Source organism: Callithrix jacchus, chromosome 6 (genome assembly GCF_049354715.1).
Source record: "Callithrix jacchus isolate 240 chromosome 6, calJac240_pri, whole genome shotgun sequence".
Classification (NCBI taxonomy): domain Eukaryota; kingdom Metazoa; phylum Chordata; class Mammalia; order Primates; family Cebidae; genus Callithrix; species Callithrix jacchus.
The window spans coordinates 51,563,077-51,585,878 of NC_133507.1; the positions used below are offsets into that span (position 1 = coordinate 51,563,077).

Below are 22,802 nucleotides of genomic sequence, written 5' to 3' on the forward strand. Positions count from 1 at the left end.
ATCAGGGAGGACACAAACAGATGGAGAAACATTCCATGTTCATGGTTAGGAAGAATTAATATCGTGAAAATGGCTATACTGCCCAAAGTAATTTACAGAATCAATGCTATACCCATCAAGCTACCATTGACTTTCTTCACAGAACTGGAAAAAGCCACCATGAACTTCATATGGAACCAAAAGAGAGCCCGCATAGCCAAGTCAATTCTAAGCAAAAAGAACACAGCGGGGGGCATCACACTACCAGATTTCAAACTATACTACAAGGCTACAGTAATGAAAACAGCATGGTACTGGTACCAAAACAGAGATATAGATCAATGGAACAGAACAGAGGCATCAGAGGCAACACAACATACATACAACTATACAATCTTTGATAAACCCGACAAAAACAAGCAATGGGGAAAGGATTCCCTGTTCAACAAATGGTGCTGGGAAAACTGGCTAGCCATGTGTAGAAAGCAGAAACTGGACCCCTTCCTGACACCTTACACCAAAATTAACTCCAGATGGATTAAAGACTTAGATATAAGACCTGGCACCATAAAAACCCTAGAAGGAAATCTAGGCAAAACCATCCAGGACATAGGAATAGGCAAGGACTTCATGAACAAAACACCAAAAGCATTGGCAACAAAAGCCAAAATAGACAAATGGGACCTAATCAAACTCCACAGCTTCTGCACAGCAAAAGAAACAGTCTCTAGTGTGAGTCGGCAACCAACAGAATGGGAAAAAATTTTTGCAGTTTACCCATCTGACAAAGGGCTGATATCCAGAATTTACAAAGAACTCAAACAGATTTCCAGAAAAAAAAGAAACAAGCCCATTCAAAATTGGGCAAAGGATATGAACAGACACTTTACGAAAGAAGACATATATGAGGCCAACAATCATATGAAAAAATGCTCATCGTCACTGGTCATCAGAGAGATGCAAATCAAAACCACATTGAGATACCATCTCACGCCAGTTAGAATGGTGATCATTAAAAAATCTGGAGACAACAGATGCTGGAGAGGATGTGGAGAAAAAGGAACACTTTTACACTGGTGGTGGGAGTGTAAATTAGTCCAACCATTGTGGAAGACGGTGTGGTGATTCCTCAAGGCCTTAGAAATAGAAATCCCATTTGACCCAGCAATCCCATTACTGGGTATATATCCAAAGGACTATAAATTGTTCTACTACAAGGACACATGCACACGAATGTTCATTGCAACACTGTTTACAATAGCAAAGACCTGGAATCAACCCAAATGCCCATCGATGATAGACTGGATTGGGAAAATGTGGCACATATACACCATGGAATATTATGCAGCAATCAGAAATGATGAGTTGATGTCGTTTGTAGGGACATGGATGAATCTGGAGAACATCATTCTCAGCAAACTGACACAAGAACAGAAAATGAAACACCGCATATTCTCACTCATAGGCAGGTGATGAAAAATGGGAACACATGGTCACAGAGAGGGGAGTACTAAACACTGGGGTCTAAAGGGGGGAAAAGGGGAGGGCCAGTGGGAGGGGGAGGTGGGGAGGGATAGCCTGGGGAGAAATGCCAAATGTGGGTGAAGGGGAGAAAGCAAACAAAGCACACTGCCACGTGTGTACCTATGCAACTGTATTGCATGCTCTGCACATGTACCCCAAAACCTAAAATGCAATAAAAATATATATATATAAAAAAAAATATGTACTAGGTGCCAATAAAGTTTGACTCCTTCCAGCATAGTTAATGATTTAGTTAATTTCATATATCTCCAGGCCTTATCAAGTTGTAAAGCGGGCAAGTCGAACAGTTCTCAAAGGTCAAAGAAGCAGTTTACGACCTTAAAATATTTAGCAAACATAGTATCTGACTTGCATAATTTTGACCACCTATTTACATTTTGATGACATTTGCAGTTTACCATTAATCTTTAAGACTGTTGTTATTTCTCAAAGATTAAAGTCACATGAACTAAAAGGTATTACTACTCTTATCTTTTTAAAAAAATATTTTATCTAAGTGCTTATTTTTCTTCAAGCTAATTAGAGCACTTTTCTATATAAACATAACACACATAACACATATATGATTACACAGACAGAAAAAAATCCAGTAGTTGTAAGATTTTTTCATTTGTCAATCTAATTGGATTATTGGCCGCTAGGTGGAGCCCTTTAAGAGCAAGGCTAGGAAAGCATGCATTTTCTAGGGCCTAACAAACAGGTGTGACTGGAAGACAAAAACAGATTTTGAGAGGGATCTATCTGCCTCCGATATCTGGGGTTCCATGAGGAAAACAGAGGTTTCTAACAAAATGGGATCTGTGGTGCCTTTTCTGTTTTTCCCAAGGAGTCCCAAGCCATCAGCAATTAATTTAGGGCTTCTCATGTGTGCATTAAGAGTGGCAAGACAAAATGGAGAAAAATATTTCAGTCAATTGAGAAGAAACTTTTTCCAGAAAAGCAAGATTCAAAAAGAGAAAAAACTGTAAAGGTCCTTTAAACATACGTGGGTATCCCCTTTTCATTAAGTTGAACACTCCTTAAGAAAGTCCTTTTAAGTCCCTTATTACCTGACTTTAGCCATGCCAAGCAGCCAATGTTTCTGGTTTTTGAACTTTACCAAAGGTAACTTCACAGGTAAAACCAACGAGCCTCAATTAAGATTACAACTTAACCACAAGTGTACGAAGTATTTTCAAAGGAGGAAGTAAGGAGAAGCAGTTTTTATAACATCTAGAATGTTTAACAGTAGCTCAGAAAGGGAAGATTTAAGAAGGGAAGCTAGAAGTTGTCTATGGAGGGGAAGGGAATCAAATGGTAGAAATCACACAGCTATTACTCATTCTCCAAGCCAGGATTGAACCTTAGCCACCACTGTAAAATGTCAGAGACTAAAACAAAGTACTGCCATATGGTTACAGGTCATGCTCCCAAGGACATAAAATAAGATGCAGGCCTGCAGCCAAGTTTGTTAATGACCAGTTTGCTGGGATGACTTTAAAAGTGGACTTATGGGGTCCTACACCTGCATCCTATCCTAAAGTACTCCTCTTTCTGATAGAACCATACAGAGAGACATGCAAAGCATACCAGATTGGCTACAGTTCAAGACCAACCTCATAAATCCTTTTTCATTAATCAAAACTTTATAGAGAATATAAACAGTGATCCTTACCATTCCTTTTACTGATTTGCACAGGATAGGAGGGACCAAAAGTCTGACTGGTTAAAAAAAACTTTTACCCTTTTACTGGCATGTCAGGCTTCTGGGTTCCCTTCCCCTGAGCTCAATTCTAAGCCAAGAAGCTTAAGGTTTGGGAAATTAACTTTTCCCAGTTTGGAGGAAGCACCCAAGGAAAGTATCTTGTAGTATGGGGACACAATTACCTCTCTGTGAGGAGAGGACAGAGGAGGAAAAAGAAGACATTTTCTCAAAGGAGCCCCCAGGCCTCAGGATACATTTGAGAGAGATACAGACTAAAGATGAATGGTATGTATATGTATATGTATATGTATATGTATATGTATATGTATATGTATATGTATATGTATATGTATATGTATATATGTATACACACACACACACACACACATATGGGAGTTTAAGGACTATTAACTCACGTGATCACAAGGTCCTACAATAGGCTGTCTGCAAGCTGAGGACAAACAAGACAGTCCGAGTCCCAAAGCTGAAGAACTCCCAAACCTCCAATGTTTGAGGGCAGGAAGTATCCAGCATGAGAGAAAGATGTAGGCTGGGAGGCTAAGCCAGTCTGACCTGTTCGTGTTTTTTCTGCCTGCTTTACATTCTAGCTGTGCTGGTAGCTGATTAGATGGTGGCCACCCAGATTAAGGGTGTGTTTGCCTTTCCCAGACCACTGACTCAAATGTTAATCTCCTTTGGCAACACCTTCACAGACACACACAGGATCGATATTTTGCATCCTTCAATCCAATCAAGTTGATACTCAGTATTAACCATCCCACTACTGATCACTAGTTTCAGGGTTTTTCTATCTATGGAGAGATTGCCTTTCCTTGGCACTTGTTGTAGCCAATTATTATTTTAGAGAGACCGTTTAACAACCACCTGACCTGGTCACCTGACATTAGTGGCAGGGAGGGGGGGAGCTCGGGGCTCTCCTGCCCTGCTCCATTACCTACTGTAATGTCTGCACTGCCAAGCCTATGCAACCCACCAATTCTTAAAGCATATAGCTAAAACCAGTTAGACATGTATATTTCAAACAGAGCCCTGGTGACTACATTTAAAATCCCTGTATCAGTTAAAGTAATAGATACACTTCAAAATTTCTGTGGTTTAATACAATAGATGTTAGTTTTTGTTCATGTTAAGCCCAAATGAGTTTTCCTGATCAGTGTCGGTGGGATAGGGAGGTGTTCCATGTTATGTGAATGAAATATTTCAGCAAAAACTTACGAATGACTTGCCCCATAAACCATATTTGTGAATTCTTCAGATTGATAACTGCTGGTGCTGACCTCAATCCGCTTGTGTGCATTTGATAGTTTCTTCGTCAATTTGGACTAGCATAGGAAGCTTGCCAATTTGGGAATTTACAAAGCCAGTGACTATTTTCTGTTAGTAAGAGATAATTTATTCTATCAAGCTTTGCTTTAGGCAGACAGTTAAAGTATAAAGGGAAACTAGATTTCCAATTTTTATGTCTTTCCTATCTTGATATAATTTGTGGGAGTGCTTAGAAACTCTGCCCAAAAATATGCAGCAAGAGAATGATCCTTATTTTGAAACCTCAGTTTTGAAACAGTCGGTCTTCCTTTTGATAGAAGCTACAAAGAGATATCTTTAATGTGATGTAAACCCCATCCCAAGTGCTGTCAGATGCCTGCTGAGAGGGCTATGGGGCAAGTAATCATAGTGGTTTACCTGCTGGGTGTTCTCTTAGTGATTGCCTTAAATATTTAATGGTGTTCCCTCCTTGTGTCGAACAGAGCAGACTTAGCAGGTAAGCCATAGTGATTACTTGCCTTCTCAATGCCTGTTTGAATTGACTCTCAAAAGTGGCACTTGCTGGGCTTGATAGTATGCATAGTTTTAAGGCCAAACTCTTTGGTTTATGGGTGGAAAAATTATGACAAAAGATTATATAAGATTTCACAGAACCAGAACTAAGTTTCTGAGCTTTGAATTCTGCGACCTTATGAAAATCGCTGTTTATTCTGTTACAACATTCTATGAAAAGAATGTAAGACAGAAAAGACCTACTCAGTATAATATTATATTTGTAGTACAAGAAACTCTCACGTTCATGGGTCATCTGTTCATTGGTTTTGTAGTTTTAACAGTCATCTGCTCCATGGGAACAGGGTATCCATGTCTGTTTCTAAAGACATTGTCACGATTATTATGTATATTAATTTTCTATTGCAGCAAAACAGATCACTACAAACTCAGCACTTAAGACAACACCCGATTATTCTTATTATTGTTTTTGTAGATGGAGTCTCACTATGTCGTCCAGGCTGGAATGCAGTAGCACATTCTCAGCTCACTGCAACCTTCGCCTCCTGGGTTAAAGCGATTGTTCTGCCTCAGCCTCCTGAATAACTGAGATTACAGGCGTGTACCACCATGCCCAGCTAATTTTTTTGTATTTTTAGCAGAGACAGGGTTTCACCATGTTGGCCATGCTGGTCTTGAACTCCTGACCTCAAGTGATCCTCCCGCCTCGGCTTCCCAAAGTTCTAGAGTTACAGGCGTGAGCCACCGTGCCCGACCAAAACAACACCTGATTATTATCTCACAGTTTCTGTGGGTCAGAAGTCTAGGCACGGCATTGCTGGGTTCTCTGCTCAGGGTCTCACAAGGCTGAAATTAAGGGGTTGGTCCTGTGGAATTCTTATTTGGATCATGGTGTTCTTTTCAAAGCTCATTCAGGTTGTTGAGAGAATTGAGTTCCTTGTAGTTGTAGACTGAGGCTCTCATTTTTCTGCTGGCCATGGCCCAGGGTTTATCTCAGCTTCCGGAGATTGCCCTTGAGTCCTAGCATGTGGCCCTCTCATCACACGGCAGCTTATTTCTTCAAAGCCAATGGGAGAATTTCACTCCAGTTGGCTGTGATAGACGCTTACATAAAACCCAGAGTGGCTTATATAATCTCAGGAGTGATTATTTCATCGTCTTTGCCATGTAATGTAACATCACCAAGGAAGTGACTTATCATATTCACAGGCCCAGCCAGTCCACACTCAAGAGAAGGGATTATTCAAGATATGTAGAAGGCCAGAGCTGGGGGGGTGGCAGGTGGGATTCTTAGAGGCTGTCTTAGAATTTTGCCTATCATACCCTAATAAAGACTAAAAGTTAGTCCATGCAAAATGCCTATCCCATGAAGCAATCTGTATATCCTGATATTTTTAAATGTCTACAAGAAAAAAGTAAACCACAGAGAATTATGTTTAAAATAATGTATACAAGTATGTATAGAATAATAGATGTGGTTGTATATACATAAGCAGTATATGCATATTTTTAATAGATACTTTAAGCTTAACATGTCTAAAACACAGATCACAGTCTCCTGCCCCCCAAGCCTGCCCCTCTATATGTTTCTATATCGCTGTTGAGGCCACATGATCCTTCATGATGCTTACGTCAAAAAAGTTAGGCATGATTCTCCCTCTCTCTCATGTTGGACATGAATTCATCAGGAAGTTCAATTGCGTAATTTATCCAGAATCTGACCACTTCTTACCACTAGCTGCTACCCCCGAGATCCAAGCTACCATCCTCCCTGAACTATTTCATGTACAAATCCTCTTAAACTGCCCCTCTCCTTTCACTTTTCCCCTCTATACTCTTTTCTCAACACAATAGTTAGAGCCATTAAATTTTAAGTATATTACAACTCTGCTCACACAGTCTTCAGTGTCTCCTTATTTCACTGGAGTAAAAGCCAAATTCGCAATTCTCTCAGAGATCTACGATGCCATGCACCATCTGGCACCCTATCACCCACCTCCATCCCTTACTCATACTGTGAGAGCCACACTAGTCTTGTTCCTACAACATGCCACTCACACGCCGACCTCAGGGGCTTTGCACTGGCTACTCTCTCAGCTGAAATGCTCTTCCTCCAATAGCTGTATGGCTCATATCTTCTCTTTAAGACCATTGTTCAAATGTTATCTGACAGGTGAGTCCTGATACCCTTGGCAATCCTTACCTCTCTTATCATGCTCTGTTTTTTTTCCCCATCATCTTAATATCTTCTAACATATAATTTATTCATTTATTTTTGTATTATTTACCATGTCTCTTCTATCACTAAAATGTAAGCCCTATGAAGGTGAGGATTTTGTTGTTTTTTTCCACTGATATATCCCCAATGCCTAGAACAATGTTTAGTACATAATAACATTCTTGTTGAATATTGTTCAATGTTGTTGAATATATTAACTACCTGTAATTTATGAATATGCTTTATGTCATGAAATATATATTGACATATGAACTTTTTACATATTTATAGGTAAAGGTGAGGAAGGACTTGTACCAACCTGTTAATGGTTGCTGTTTCTAAAGATGGCAGAATTAGAGCTTTTGATTTTATTTTTGCTTTAAATTTTTCATGTGTTCATATTATTTTTATAATCATGAAAAACTTTAAAGATGTTCTACAATCTTAGACTCTCTATATATTATGTGAAATTACGTTGTACCAAGTTATTGTGAGGTCTCTTAAAGTCATAAACAATTATCTAAAACCATGATTGAAATAATACAAGATCTAAACAAGTCAACTTGCCTTGCTGTATCTTTGGGGAATTCAGATGGATTATTTTCTGTTTGCCTTTGCCTTTGTTTCTTGGGATTTATTCCAACTAGGAGCTTTGTCTGAGACTGTCCCAACAGCATGTACATAAACTGCATTTGCAGATGACCTGCTCTTGTATTAGGTGACTTCTTGGAAGGCGTACTCTATTTACAAATATCTTCACCATTACAATCATTCTGTCTTTGCTTTCAACTGGCATTGTGCCTCTGAATTCAACTTTCTGTAGTTGGTTGCACTCTAGTATATCAACTATGACACTTTCTGCCCTTCTCTTCTTATTAGATTCAAAGAACGCATTAAAACAAATACACTAAAGCAAACAAGTCATTATTTATTCAGTCTAAGGTATTATGTTGTATTGTTTAATTTAGTATTTCCTTACATTTGTATAGTTTTGGAGAGAATATTCAGAGCCATCACATGCAACATTTGCTTTTTGCCTACAATAAAAATGAACACTTGGACTCAACATGTAAATAGTAAAGGTTCATTCAACAAAGGGAATGTTAGAAATTAACTAAAAAGTGGGCAGGTCTTATGCATGGATGGATTTTATGGTCCATTTATTTGTTACAAATTCAGGAGAGGCGGGAAACCCATTAGCACCCAGATCTCCTCTGCCATGGAAGGCCAATGCCCAGAGTTACACAGTTAACACTAAGGTGGTGTTATCTGAACTCTGTAGCTCTTCAGTCCTGTGCAGTTCTTCCATGTAAAGTCTCTCCTGATTTTTTTAAAGCCTATTATAGACAACTCAATAGTACTTACCCGTGTCATGTAGCACTTAAGGATATTGGGGCTCCAGGCTCAGATTCTCTGACATAGAGCATTAAAGCCCATTTTGCCTGTCAGATCTTTGTGGTGGAGCACTCCGGCACTCCCATTCAGTGGCTACTGATAGCTAACCTGGCAGGACAAGTCATTCTCTATTTTCTGTAACAGCTTCTGATCTATCAATTATGCTTCTGTTACAAAGGGAAATGTACAAAATCGAAAACATTAAGAGACAAAGCTCTGTGTATCAGCTGAAACGCCTTTGCTCTTGGCAAGTGTTCTGTTTCTGTTACTTAGTGTGAACCAGTTTGAGAACCTTACCTGAGAAAAAGGGTAGATTGGACAGTGGACGTAAGAATTACAGATGAGCAGGAGGGGAACGAAGATTAAGGGTTAGGGGGATTACTAAGACTTAAATAAAATATAGAATGGGGTAGCAGTATGTAGTGAAAACAAATACAAGTCCCACGGTTCTAAGAATCTAACAGATTCTTTGCTGCATGGGCAGTGGAGAAAATACCACAGCTCCAAGCACAATCATCTATTTTGTTAGGAATTTAAGGAATTCACTGGCACTATTCTACAAACCACTAGGATTGATCCTATGTGCAGGTAAGACAGGCCAAACTCAATTCTCTCTCTATTATTTCATGGAAATCAAGGGACTCACTTGGAACATTGGCTCCCTTAGCTTGTCCTGTTACTAGAATTTCTCACCAATAGATTATTGCTTTAGATTATTGTTAAAGTTGTATATATCTTTCTAGAGAAAGGAAATACACTAAACATTAATAAATAGTGTCATATTATCACCAATTTATTTAACCTATCCTTTGACCACCTTTTTGAGGCTGAAAAATGTAACAAGTACATGTTGATGGCTCCGAGAGCTGAACCATCTTTAATTAGATCCATTAATTGGAAAGGCCCCATGAGGACAGAAACTAGGTAACATTTTTAAGTAGACATGTCTTTAATTGGGAAGAACTAAACACTCCAAGAAATATATTTACTTTATTGCCTTCTAGAAAGGCTGCTTTGTCTCATGTGGTCTAACTTTTGAGACTAATGGTGTGAATGTTAAACAGAGAATGACCAAGCAGGCACCCTGTGGAACAATAGAGCAGATATTTTGTGGCAGGTATTCCTTTCAATATTAGTAATATATGTATCTGTAAAACTCCTTACAAATTTTGAAACCCTTTCACACACAAAATTTCATCAAACAACTTGGAAAACAAGAAAAAGCACAAAGATGACAATCAGCAGTGAGGTCAAAATATGGAGATAACCAATGTTACCATTTTGGTGTTCAGGAGATAAATATTGATGATAAAATTGCGGCATTGAAACTTTGGGTGACTTTGTTGGGGTGCTATGGCTGATGGGCATTTTTGAGCTCCATTGACTGATTTGATGTGGTGAGTTGGGGTTATCTGATGAACAAGAATGATTCTTTCCTTCGTACTTGCTTATTACTCTTTCTCCCTGTTTGGAATTGATTCTTTAGATATCTCATGCTTCTTTAAGCTCCCTTCTCCTTTTCCTCCAGCCCCACAGAGGATAAAATGGACTCCTGGGTCTTGTCTTTTCTTATGGTTACATGAACTAACCTGGATTAGCACAGTTTTCTGGAAACAATAGCTGCTACCACAAATAGCCAATTAAGGAATTGCATTAATGATTTTACAGTGGAAAAATTCACTCTCCTTACACTCTGTCATCCTTTCTTGTTCTCTTCTTCCACCTAATTGGGCTCATCAAGCATGTGTATCATCACCATTCCTTGGCCTCACCTCCTTCCTCAACCACAGTAAAGACACCATCTGCATTCTCTGATGCTTCCTCTCTCCTCCTGTGCTCAGCGCACACAAGACTCCAGCTCTGAATAGATGTAGCTATGCTTTCTTAGTGTGACCTTCCTCTCCTCCAGGACTAACCACTTGACTTTTATTCCTGATCACATCCTTTCTTCCCTTGACCATTTTTGTCTTCAATTATCCTACTATGTTGCTAAATTCAGTAAGCCATTTTCAGTGCTTATCTTATTAGACTGTTCTATAGCATTGGACACTGTTGTTCCCCCTTAGTTCTACTTAGAAAATGACTTCTTCCCTTATGGACAAATTATCTGTGTTTATTATCTAAAATTTACAAACTAGGAACGATAATTTTAAAATTCTCATAAAGAAATTCAGACGAGATCAAGTGCATTCAGCATGGTATGACGGTAGACAGCCAAGAAATTCAAAGGAAACTATTATGGTCATAATTTTTCTGGGGTTCTTCAATGTATATAATATGCTTTTATATACCCACAGGCATGTACACTGTTATCATTTAATACATTAAATATTTTCCTTATGAGTCACTATTCTTCTATAGCATGATTTCAATTAGATGCATAATATTCTGTTGTAGGAATTTGCTATGATTTACTTAACCAACTCCCTCCAGCTGAATGTTCATGTTATTCTGATAAATCAGAATAATATTTATCTTAGATAAATAATGCTATGGTTCACACTTTTACATGTAAAGTTTTGGGCATAGCTTTGATAATTACCACAGGATAAATTCCTACATATGAAATTGATAGGTCAAAGAGTATGTGTTTATACTTTTTAGGCTCTGGATACACATCAATAAACCTATTTCCAGGAAGGTTGTAGAAATCTGTTCACACATTACAGATGCAATAAAGCCCTCGGGTTAAAAGCATGAGCTTTGTAGTTCTTGTTCATCCCTGTCACTGATGTCACCTTTTTCTTCTAGCACTAAATATTATGTCCCCCAAAGTTCAATTTTTAGTCTTTTGTAGGACACATTTTCTCTTGGTGATTTTACCCATGCAGTTAACACAGAGAACTGATGACTCCAAGATTAGTATCTCCAGCCCCTCTCACTTGTAACATGGGTCCATTGGGAGTTTGTATTATTTCCCTCAAATTTCCTGTGTTCCCCACTTCAAGGAACTCTTCCACCTTTATGCAAACCAGAAACCTCATTGTTATCCTCCATGGGGAGGGGAGAGTGTGTACTCCCACTTTCCCAGAATAAAAAACTCTTTTGGAGAACTGTAATGCTTTAAAAGTGATGGGTAAACAACATTCTCTTTTATTTAACTGGTGAACAGCCTAAAGTTTTTTTCTCACCACCAGCTTCTAAATTATCTTTCTTACTGCATGTTCATTTTCTTCTTGCTCATTGTGATCTGTCCCTTAGCTGCCCAAATTTTGTAGGAGAGGTTAGACAGGGGCTACTGTTGTCCCAGAGTTGTCAGAGACAATTGTGTTTACTACTCTATGCTGCCTCAGACCCAGTGGTCAGCACAATGCTATGTGCCCTGCCCTCAGCAAAACAAAGCAGACCCAGCCATGCTAGTGCTGCTGTGGGTAGCCTAAGTCTATAGATTATACCTCTGAAACCTCTCTAAAATTGGCTTTCTTCTCTTCATGCTTACTGGTATTGCCTTAATTCAGATTTTATCCTTAGGGAGAGGAAGAAAACCAGTTTGTTTTTTTGGAAGTTAACTTTGATGGATGCGTTTTTGCCTTTGGCTGTGTTCCTTTGAGTCAGCCTCTCCCATCCAAGGCAGTTAATAAGTCTCATCTCATAAGAGAGGATGATAACAGTACCTGCTTCATGGGGTGGTTGTAAAAAGTGTAAAATAATATATTAGAAACTGCTGAGCAGTGTGCCAGACACAGAGTGATTATCCAACAAATGTGAGCTTATCATCATCACTGTTGTCTTTGAAGACTCACTGTAAAGGGTCTCAAGCTGTTCCTGATTTCTCTAAACAGAGTCAGTTGTTGTCTTTCCAATAGTGTTCGAACTTCCTCTACTTGGACACTGATTTTATCTCAATATTGCTATCTTTCCTAGACTGTGAGTACCTCAAGGGTAATGACTATGTGAATTCTTTTTTCTGTCCTCAATACCAAGCAATGTGTCTGGTGTGTAGGAGGTGGTAAATAAATATTTTTTGGAAGAGTACACTGGATGATTTATGCTTATGTTTTTGGTTTTGCATCTGGAATTGTCAAATATCAGTCAATATAATTCACTCTATTAACAAACTAAAAAAGAAAAAAATCACATAATCTAAAATGACATGGTAAAATGTATAACAATTAAAGGATAAGACGATGTTATCATGTGGCAGGAAAATTCAAAACACTTTAAAGGTAAGACATTAAAGTTAATAACTGAATGTAGCAAGATTGATGGATACTAATTAAATATTAAAATATCAATTATATTTTATGTACCAATTACAAGCATTAAAAAATAAAATATTAACATTATTTACAATATCATTAAGTTTTTAAACATCAAGATACATATATAACAAATTACATGTAAAAATGCTACATGGAAAAACTACCAAACTTTGCTAAGAAAAATTTTAAGAGCCTTAAATAAATTAAGGGATATTTATGGATTGAAAGACTCAGTTTTTTAAAGGTGTCAATTCTCCCCCAAATTGATAGATTCAAAAAGTACCAATAAAAATCCCAGGAATGTATGTGTATGTGGATAAACTGCAAATTGATTCTAAAATTGATATGCAAATGCCAGAGGCCAAAAACAGTAAAGGCAATCTTGAAGGAGGACAAAGTTGGAAGATTTGCACTACCAGAAACTGAGCCATGTGATACAACTATATTATTTAAGGCAGTATGGTATTGGCATAAGGAAAGATACTAGATCAATGGAATAGAATAGAGAGTTCAAACAGATCCAAATAGATATGAACAGTTGATTAATGAAAACAATGGCACAGTAGAGTGATGGGGAGAGGTATTGCTTTTTCACTCAAAACAGTGCTGGATCAATCGAATATGCTTTTCAAAAAAAATTTTGACTCCTAGCTTATATTATACATGAAAATCATTTTCAGTTGGTTTGTAAATTTAAATGTGGAAGTTAAAACAATAAGGATTCTAGGTAAAGAACAGAAGAATATCTTCATGAGGTTGGGCTATGGAAAGATTTCTTGAATAAGACCAAAAAACTACTAACCATAAATTTAAAAATTGAAATATTTGACTAAATCATATTAGGGACCTCTGAATCAAAAGACACCATTAACAGAGTGGAAAAACAAGTCATAGAATAAAAAAAGTATTTATAATACATATACCCGGTAAAGGGCTCTTATCTAGAATATAGAAGAAACTTTTACAAGCCAGTTTTAGAAATTCAGACAACCCAACTAGAAAAAAAGGCCAAAGTTCTGAACAGGCACTTCATGAAAAAGAATAGAAGTAGATGATAAATATATGAAAAGTTTCTGAACTTCATTAATCATAAGTAAGAAAATCATAAATTTATTGGCCAAATTTGGACACTTTAGGGAATGAAAGGCATATTATTAATAATTATGTCAGGGAAACAGACTTAAACCAGAATTTATGGTCACCCTAGTCATCAGAGATAATCAAATTTCTTTCACAAGGAGATACAACCACATATCTATCAGAATTGTCAATTTTTTTAAAAAACCCTGACAACATCAAATGTTGGTGATGATGTAAATTAACTGGGACTCTCATACACTTCTGGTTAGAAGGTAAATTGGTACAACCACTTTGCAAAACTTTAAAAATATATCTATTGAAGCTGAACATGTGAATAACTCAGCAATTCTATTATGTGTATATGCCTATCCAAAATGCATATGTGCACTATGTACAAGAATTTTGATAATTGCATTATATGTAATTGCTACAAACTGGAAGTAACCCAGTGTTTATCAAGCATAGAGTGAATTAACAGTATTATATTCATATAATGGGATATCATGCTGCCATGAAAATGACCAAAATGAATGCATCTCAAAAACATAATATGCAAAAGAAGCCAGACACAGAAGAACACACATTCAGTGATTCCTTTTGTATATAGTTAAGAGTAAGCAAACTGATGTATGGTGTTAGAAGGCCATATAGTGGTCGTCTTTTGGGAAGAGGGAAGGGGCATGAAGGTGGCTTCTGGGGTGGTGATAATATTCTATTTCTTGATCCTGATGGTAGTTGCATAGGTCTATTCATTTTGTAAAAAATCCACTAAGCTGTGTACTTACAATTTTTGGGCCTTTCTACATGAAAAACATTGAAAAATAGAAACTAACATATTGGCACAATGAATAGAAGGTACTGGAAAATTAACATATCAAAGAGAAATGTCAAAAAGAAAGACATCCAAATATAAGATTTAGGTGTGTAAATTAACTTTCAGTTTCAAGTGTTTAAAATATGTCACTCTTACCTTCAACAAAGAATAGTTTAAAATGTCTTATTATCTCAATATCCGTGATCCAAGACCTTGATATCTTCTTGTTGTCTCCTATTGTATTGGAACAGTAGATTGACCTTTCTCACTAAAAATCAAGGTCATATTAACTCACTAAGACCCTTTCACTCTTAGCAGTTTCTCTCTAATGATTCAAATATTGACCATTGTTTGTAATATTAAATGGAGTTTGTTACTCAATGTTTGATATTGATAATTATACCTCTATGTTTTAAATCTATCACCTCCTGATATCTTTTGGGGAACAGAAAGAAGATTTTCAAGCCTCTACATTTATCTTACCTTTTTTGTGTATAGATTTGACAATATATGTAATAATTTAGTAACAATTAAAATATACAGTGTTAAAAATAAATATAAATATGACTGCATTATAAGCACAAACTCTTTTTACTAACAAGTGTGTTCAAAGATAAATATTGATCACTGGTTTAATTAAAGTGCTTTAAATACTCAGAGAAGAAACAGTTGCTGGAATTCTTGTCTGCTGGTGTGGTCTTGATCAAGACAGTTTCATGTCCAATTCTCTATGGTTACAGGGATTGGAGGAGGTTGGTTTGGGATTTTTTTGGTTGATTCATATTTGGCTTTGGTTTGATTTCTGTAGGATGTTTATTGTGATGAAGGAGGCAGGTGAGTGAGTTTATGCATTATAAAATTAGGTTATAACGTATAAAATAACTTTTTTAAAGTTATTTTTGAATATCTGTTATAAAGAATGGTAAAATGTAAATCAGAAATAAATAGTTAAGCTTCAATTTTAATTAACTTCTTTCTTGTTTTCTAGGCAGACCAGATATCTGGTTTTCACATAAGATCTGTTCTCTGTGTCCCTATTTGGAATAGCAACCACCAAATAATTGGTAAGAAATTACCTAAATAATTAAACTTCTTGAATAAAGAAACAGAAATTTGCTTTAAAATACTCCCATGTCTTTTTTGTGTGTTCCCTCTTTTTACACCCAGGACTCATCAAGCTATGTCTCACACTCTTGTCTAATCTCATAAGTGCAGACTCCTAAAGAATCAACATTAACCACAACTTGAACAAATAATTACTAAGTCGAAAGAACCAATAAATTTTAAAGTTGAAGAAAATCTGAGTTATCAACCAATAGAACTCTTTTACCTCACCTTGTGGAAATAGCGGCAGAGAGAGAGAGAGGATAAAAAAATTAAAGAGAGAGAGAGAGAGAGAGAGAGAGAGAAATGACTTCAAGAAAACCACAAAGTTGGTAGAAGGTCAAGATTAAAACTCAGGCTTCCTAACTTCTAGTACAGACTTTCTTACTATGTCAATGTGTTTATATCCATGCTTTTATACATGGCATAAAGGCAAAGGAATAAAGAACACTATTTATTGGGCATATACTGAGCATGCATCTTTCTGCCTGGGCAGTTCTCAAATAGGCCAGATTTTCCCATAATAAAGGAATCATGGGTGAAAAACAGCTTCCAATTTTTACTTCCTCCATTCCCCTTTCCTTCTCCTCAAAAGACTCAACTAGGAAAGCATCAAAATCAAGAAAGAAGCCCCAGCAAGAATTCATGGTTGAAACAGAGAAGTCATGAAGGATGGAGTAATTAGTTGAAATTACTGAAACACAATAAAAATGTGACTTTTTTTTCCTAAGAGACATAAGAACACTAATTCATTTGGTAGCTTATGCATCTATTTGCCTCTCTCTGCTTCCCCCTAAAATTGCCTGTTAAAGTCTAAAACACTGCTGCTTATTAAAGGATTTAATATTCTGTGAGTGTTGTCAAGATCTGAATTCTGAGATAATTTTTTCATCAGCTTAATCTGCATAAAAATATTGGTACATTATTGAAGATGAAGAATATTCTAAGATTTGGGATCTAAGCTTCTAGTACAAAGAATTAAACCACATTATGCACAGAATTTTAAATAAATTTATGTTTAAAGAGAAAGTTTATAAGAAACACCATGTGTTATCTGTTGATATTCCATGGCAATCTCACAGTCCTACATTTCAATCCTAATAGTAAACATCCATTATTACTTCAAAATGAGAACCATAGTTTGCCTTGTTACATGCTAATAGTTTTGTGTTTCATTATATATATATATCTTCTAGCATAGGATGACTTACCTCCCAGGTGGGAAGTTGGGTGTTTTTAAAAATACGAGCATATTTTAGAATTATAGCGGGTTTTTTGTTTTTCTGTGCTAAATGAAGACAAAGGCTAATGGTTTTCAAGATAGTTGATTTTTCTCGTTAAACTTGTGTGATTTGAAAGTCATGCCCTAAAACACCTGGTTTAATGCTAAAAGTGAACTTTGGAAACAGTAACCACTCATAAATTAGGTTTTTAGAATCACATGTACCCCATTGGTAGCAGGCAACAGAACTAACCTTGCTTTGAGGGTTAACTGTATTAATCAACTTTTATTGTTTGTAGTAATTCCTAACATTTCCTGAATATTTACTCTGAATGAAGCAATATGCTAAATGCTTTACAAACATTCTAACATTTTCTCATTTAATCGTCATAACCCTCTTAGATAGTTAACATTTTAATCTCCAATTTACAGATGAGGAAACTGAGTGCTAAAAAAGTTAGCTAACGTCCCCAAGGTCACACACCTGGTGGTGGAGTTAAAATTTGAACCCAGACCATCTAAGTCCAACGCTTTTGTTCTTAGTCATGATGCCATACTGCCCCTCTCAAGTATGGAGAGGTATTCAGAAAATGAAATATATATACACACACACACACACACACACACACACACACACACATATATATATATTCAGTTGAAAGATATATATGTAACTGAATACACACATATTCAGTTACATATATACTAGGTTGTATATATAATTGTGTGTGTGCTTATACATATATATATATGTATAAGCACACACCCACAAACATACATATAAATATATGGGGGATATATTCAAGTTACTGTAACTAGTCATCTAGAATCAGATTAATGCCTTGGTAGAACTCCAAACTCTACTGAGATCTAGTCTAACTAAATCAGCCTTGAAGATAGACTGCCCACCTCAGATTTATTCTCATGAAATCAGCAGGTACTTGAGAGACTAGAGTTTAAACTGAGTGTAGTTACCAAAGGAGGCATAGAGTTAGCTGTGGGTTACTCTATTAGAGAAACACAATGGCCGGTACTAAAAATGACCACGTCATTCACTCTTTTCCCACAGGAGTGGCTCAAGTGTTAAATAGACTTGATGGGAAACCTTTTGATGATGCAGATCAACGACTTTTTGAGGTAAGAAAATAAATGTATAAACCAAGGTTTATACAGAATCATCAATAGTCCCCTGGTTGAAGCGTGCCCAAATTTGAAAAGACAAATAATTATTAATCAATTATTATTATGCTTAAATGGAGGACAGAATTTACAGGAAGATTTAAGGAATGTATAAATGCTTAAGTGAGATTTGATCCCATTTTTTATGAATTGGATCATTTTGTAACCATCCATTATTTTTATCCTAGCTTTATGACAGAATTTCCCTCTCTTTTCCCCAAAGTGTTATTGTCTTATTCTTGTCTTGCTTATGTGTGTTCAGAGTCATGAAACCCTAAGCCAGCTCTGTCAGGGGTACCGCCCTCACTTTTCTCTTGTTTATGCACTTCTGCTCATTCACTCCAGGCTCTCTAGCTTAAGAGGTCAGCCTTGAATGGGCTTCCTCATAGACTGTACCAGTAGCCAACATGAAAACTCATGATTATCTTTCTCTAGTCAAGAATACCTCATAGCTTCTTTATTAATAGTTCTAACTCAGTCCTCCTTCCCCTTAACACCCTATGGTTACATTAATTTAGCTTTTTACCAAAATATTGTATAGCCTAGCAACTAAAAGAGGTTGCTTTGGTTAAATAGAATGGATTTACTAAAATCAATCCACAACCTAAATAAATTAAGAACCCATTTAAACAGACTATGAGTATGTTTAAACATATGAAGTAGTTTCACTACAATGACATTAAATTCATAATTTTTTCTCACGAGCAGTGTAAGCTATAAAGTTGTTATATAATAATAGTAATTAAGAATTTTAATATGCTTATTTTCCCAAGGCCTACCTCTGTGTACAATAAGATTGTATTTCAGATCCATCCCTGGTGACTCCCTGCTTTCATATTAGATTTTACCAATGAGTTGTCGCAATGTTTAATTAGCAGGTTTGTCCTTTCCTAGGCTTTTGTCATCTTTTGTGGACTTGGCATCAACAACACAATTATGTATGATCAAGTGAAGAAATCCTGGGCCAAGCAATCTGTGGCTCTTGATGTAAGTACAGTATTTATGTCAGGTTTGTATGCTGCTAGCTCTAATTTATGAGGGAAAAAATGTCCCTGGTTATGGGGCTCAAATTTTACATGTCTCAAATTTTAATTATCTATTTATTGGTCCTTAATCATTTTAGGTCCTGGGTTTACATTTCATGAAGTCTAGAAAAACATGCCAGGCGCGGTGGCTCACGCCTGTAATCCCAGCACTTTGGGAGGCCAAAGCAGGTGAATCACGAGGTCAAGAGATCGAGACCATCCTGGTCGAGACCTTTCTTTCTCCCGTCTCTACTAAAAATACAAAAAAAAATTAACTGGGCGTGGTGGCGCCTGCCTGTAATCCCAGCTACTCAGGAGGCTGAGGCAAAAGAATTGCCAGAACCCAGGAGGCGGAGGTTGCCATGAGCCAAGGTCACGCCATTGCACTCCAGCCTGGGTAACAAGAGTGAAACTCCGTCTCCAAAAAAAATAAAAGAAAAACAAAAAAAGAAAAACACACTGTTACATATTATTTCAAGGGTTCACAGATACCCTGAAGCCTATTCATATATGTCCTATATTTGGATATAGATTTTTATAATTATATTTATTAAATAGTGATAATCCAAAGATAATTCAGCAGAATTTAAATTTCTTTTAAACTTAAATTCAAAGATGTATAGATATTCTATAAAATCACAACTTTTCTTATCATAAGAGAAAACTTCATTATGAGGATATATGACCTAGGTGGAGAAAGCTGCTCCTGTCATTATCTGATTCTCTTTCTCCCTCCCTCCCCCCAACACATGTCCCATCAAGAACGTTGACCTGTTCCCATGTCTGCACATGTATCCTCTCAGACCTATTAAGTTCCAAAAGAGCAGTTCTAATCTCCCCTGAATCTCAGATGCTTGTTTTGACCCAAGACTTATTTTTTCTTCTAGCTTCTGCTCTGTAGATTTTTTTTTCTATTTTTGAAATGGAGTCTTGTTCTGTTGCTCAGGCTGGAGTGCAGTAGTGTGATCTCAGCTCACCGCAACCCCTGCCTCCCAGGTTCAAGTGATTCTCCTGCCTCAGCCTTCCAAGTAGCTGGGATTACAGGTACCTACCACCATGCCCAGCTGATTTTTATATTTTTAGTAGAGATAGGGTTTCACTATGTTGGCCAGGCTGGTCTCAAACTCTTGTCCTCAGGTTATCTGCCCACCTCAGCCTCCCAAAGTGCTAGGATTATAGGTGTGAGCCACCACTCCCAGCCTGCTCTGTAGATTTTACCAAAGATTTTCTTTATATCTATGAAATGCTTATTAAGTAGGCAAGATAAAATGTAAGTGCCAAGATAAAAGTATATAGAAGAGTCTGATATGATAGATAGAAAATCTTCAAAATATTCTGTGTGTTAAGCCAGATGTAAAAAGTAGGCAAATCGATGTTACCTGTGCTACTGAGATTTGAGATGTAAAAGATATAAAATTATAGTTATCTATCTATATGCTTTTAATTTTCTGGCTAAATTATGAATTCTAGAAGCACATGGATTTTTATTTGCAATGCCTAGCAGGGTGCTTAGCACAAAGAAGGGATTTATTGAATAATTTTTTAATGAAGGGTGAGAGGGAAAAAAGGAGGAAGGAAAGAATCAAGGTAAGGGATGCTTTTTGCTCTTCTGAGATAGCCCTGCTTTGTTTGTATGTAATATTTTTTACAGTAAGGACTAAAAACAGTATCTATAGGATAAATCAATAAATGGGTGAACTGTGAACATGCAACCAACTGATAAGAATCATTAGTAGAGCATTACAATCTGTGTGCAGAACTATTTTTAAATCCTGGATCTGTCACCTGCCTCATTTGTGAGAATTAAATGAGATGAGGCATGTGAAGATGTTAATAAGCATTCAATAAAATCATAGAAATAACACTATTATTATTTGTAGTAGTATATTTATTACTGAGAAACCACCATGGATTGGGGGGAAATAGCAAAATACAGGAATTTAGAACAGCAAATGTTGAGTTATGCCTCCTTCACCATCATCAAATTCTGATATCCACAGTGTTGCTTCACCCATTGTTGTTTAGTACCTGTAGCTATAAAAAGAAAGGCACACCATACACTAGTTCCATCTAAATCCTACTTCATTATGTCACAGCATAATTAACACACAAAGAGGGAACATCTTACCTGTACCTGTATTCTTACTCCTCACCTACCTCTGGCACTTCGCCATCCTTTGAGAAGGAGCTAGAATAACTGGGTTGCAGCATGAATGGCCATTTACCCCCAGATGGGAAGATTCGGTAAAAGGCACCACTCTCACTGGCACTACTCTTGCTCCAATGAGCCACAGTTACCATTATCTAGAAAACACTCATGTACCCTAGAATTTCTAGCCACAGTCTCCTTACCCATGAATTGGTTATTTCAGTTCATAGTGAACACTTCTTGTTTATGTAACTCAGATCTCTCTGTCCTTAGACACAAAAATTACTACCAACTCTGCCAAATCTCCAACCCAACTCTTAGCCTTGTGACAATCTTAAACTTTCAAGAAGTTGACTTATAGGTGATGACTTGTATGTTCAACATGCTTTATTTTGTGCCAGTGTCAAAAGTGGCATTCCCAGTCAGAGTTATGGTGTTACCATCTTGCTCTCACCCCTTCCACTGTCAACCAACTCCTACCCCATTGAGTACCAAATTCTTGACACTAGTGATCAGGTGGGGTCTACCACACTCCCTGGCTTAGGAATCTACATGCAAGAGTATCTGGAAGGATTTCTTATCCTGAGGACTTTATAAAGACAAAAAAATCATTTTTTGAGAACTACTAAACCCAAATTTGGGAATGAGATATATATATATTATAATATACATTAACTTCTAAATAAATATATATTTTTAAATTTATGTATTTATAAATATTATACATGAATATGTGTAAGTGTAATATTTTTATAAATATTTACATTAAAAGTATGTATTTATAACCTACTTAGTCCCATAAAAGATTTGAGCTACTTTATAAGACTATAAATGATCCAACAAAATTTTTTTTTAAGTAAAATGGTAATAACAGAGCTGAAAGAGAGAAAGCCAGGAGGAACAGAACTAAATGCCATGTTACCCTCTATCATTCCTATCTCTTCTTTCTGAGATTCTGGGCTAGCCCTTTCCCCTTTTCCGCTGTGGCTAAGGAAAGATTCTTCTCTCAGGTGTGGCCAAGTTCTTCTTCTCCTTGTGTTGTTTCATTTTTCCTTATTCTCTTCCATTTTTGTCCTGCTTGACCTTGACCCCAAAACAGCTGTGTCTAAATGTAGCTCTTTCAATCCCATGACCTTATTGCAATGTCCTTCCCCCGCCCCCTTTCTTAGAAAGGGAGCACACATAGTTCATGGCCTAGAGAGTTAATGGGAATACATGTCTTGCTGTGTGTTCATGAGACTCAAAAGAACCACATTGTTCTCTTCTTTTCTCTTCTCCTTTGGGAATAGGATTTTACAAATCCTATTCCCAAAGCATTTTTAACAAAAATACGTTCGTTTGTGATACATCCTCTGAAAGTAATATTCTCCACATAAATTCTCTGGAAAAATTAATAATCCCCACAA

The 22,802-nt window shown here is 36.8% G+C and overlaps 1 protein-coding gene across 1 annotated transcript in view; it reads left to right on the plus strand.

The window, feature by feature from the left end:
* PDE11A (phosphodiesterase 11A) overlaps positions 1–22,802 on the plus strand; it is a 409,487-nt gene that overhangs the window by 203,400 nt on the left and 183,285 nt on the right. Inside the window, exons 7-9 of the mRNA XM_002749280.6 lie at positions 15,706–15,781; positions 18,113–18,180; positions 19,117–19,209. Of these exons, the coding sequence (XP_002749326.3) occupies positions 15,706–15,781; positions 18,113–18,180; positions 19,117–19,209 (237 nt within the window). The remainder of the gene's footprint in view (positions 1–15,705; positions 15,782–18,112; positions 18,181–19,116; positions 19,210–22,802) is intronic.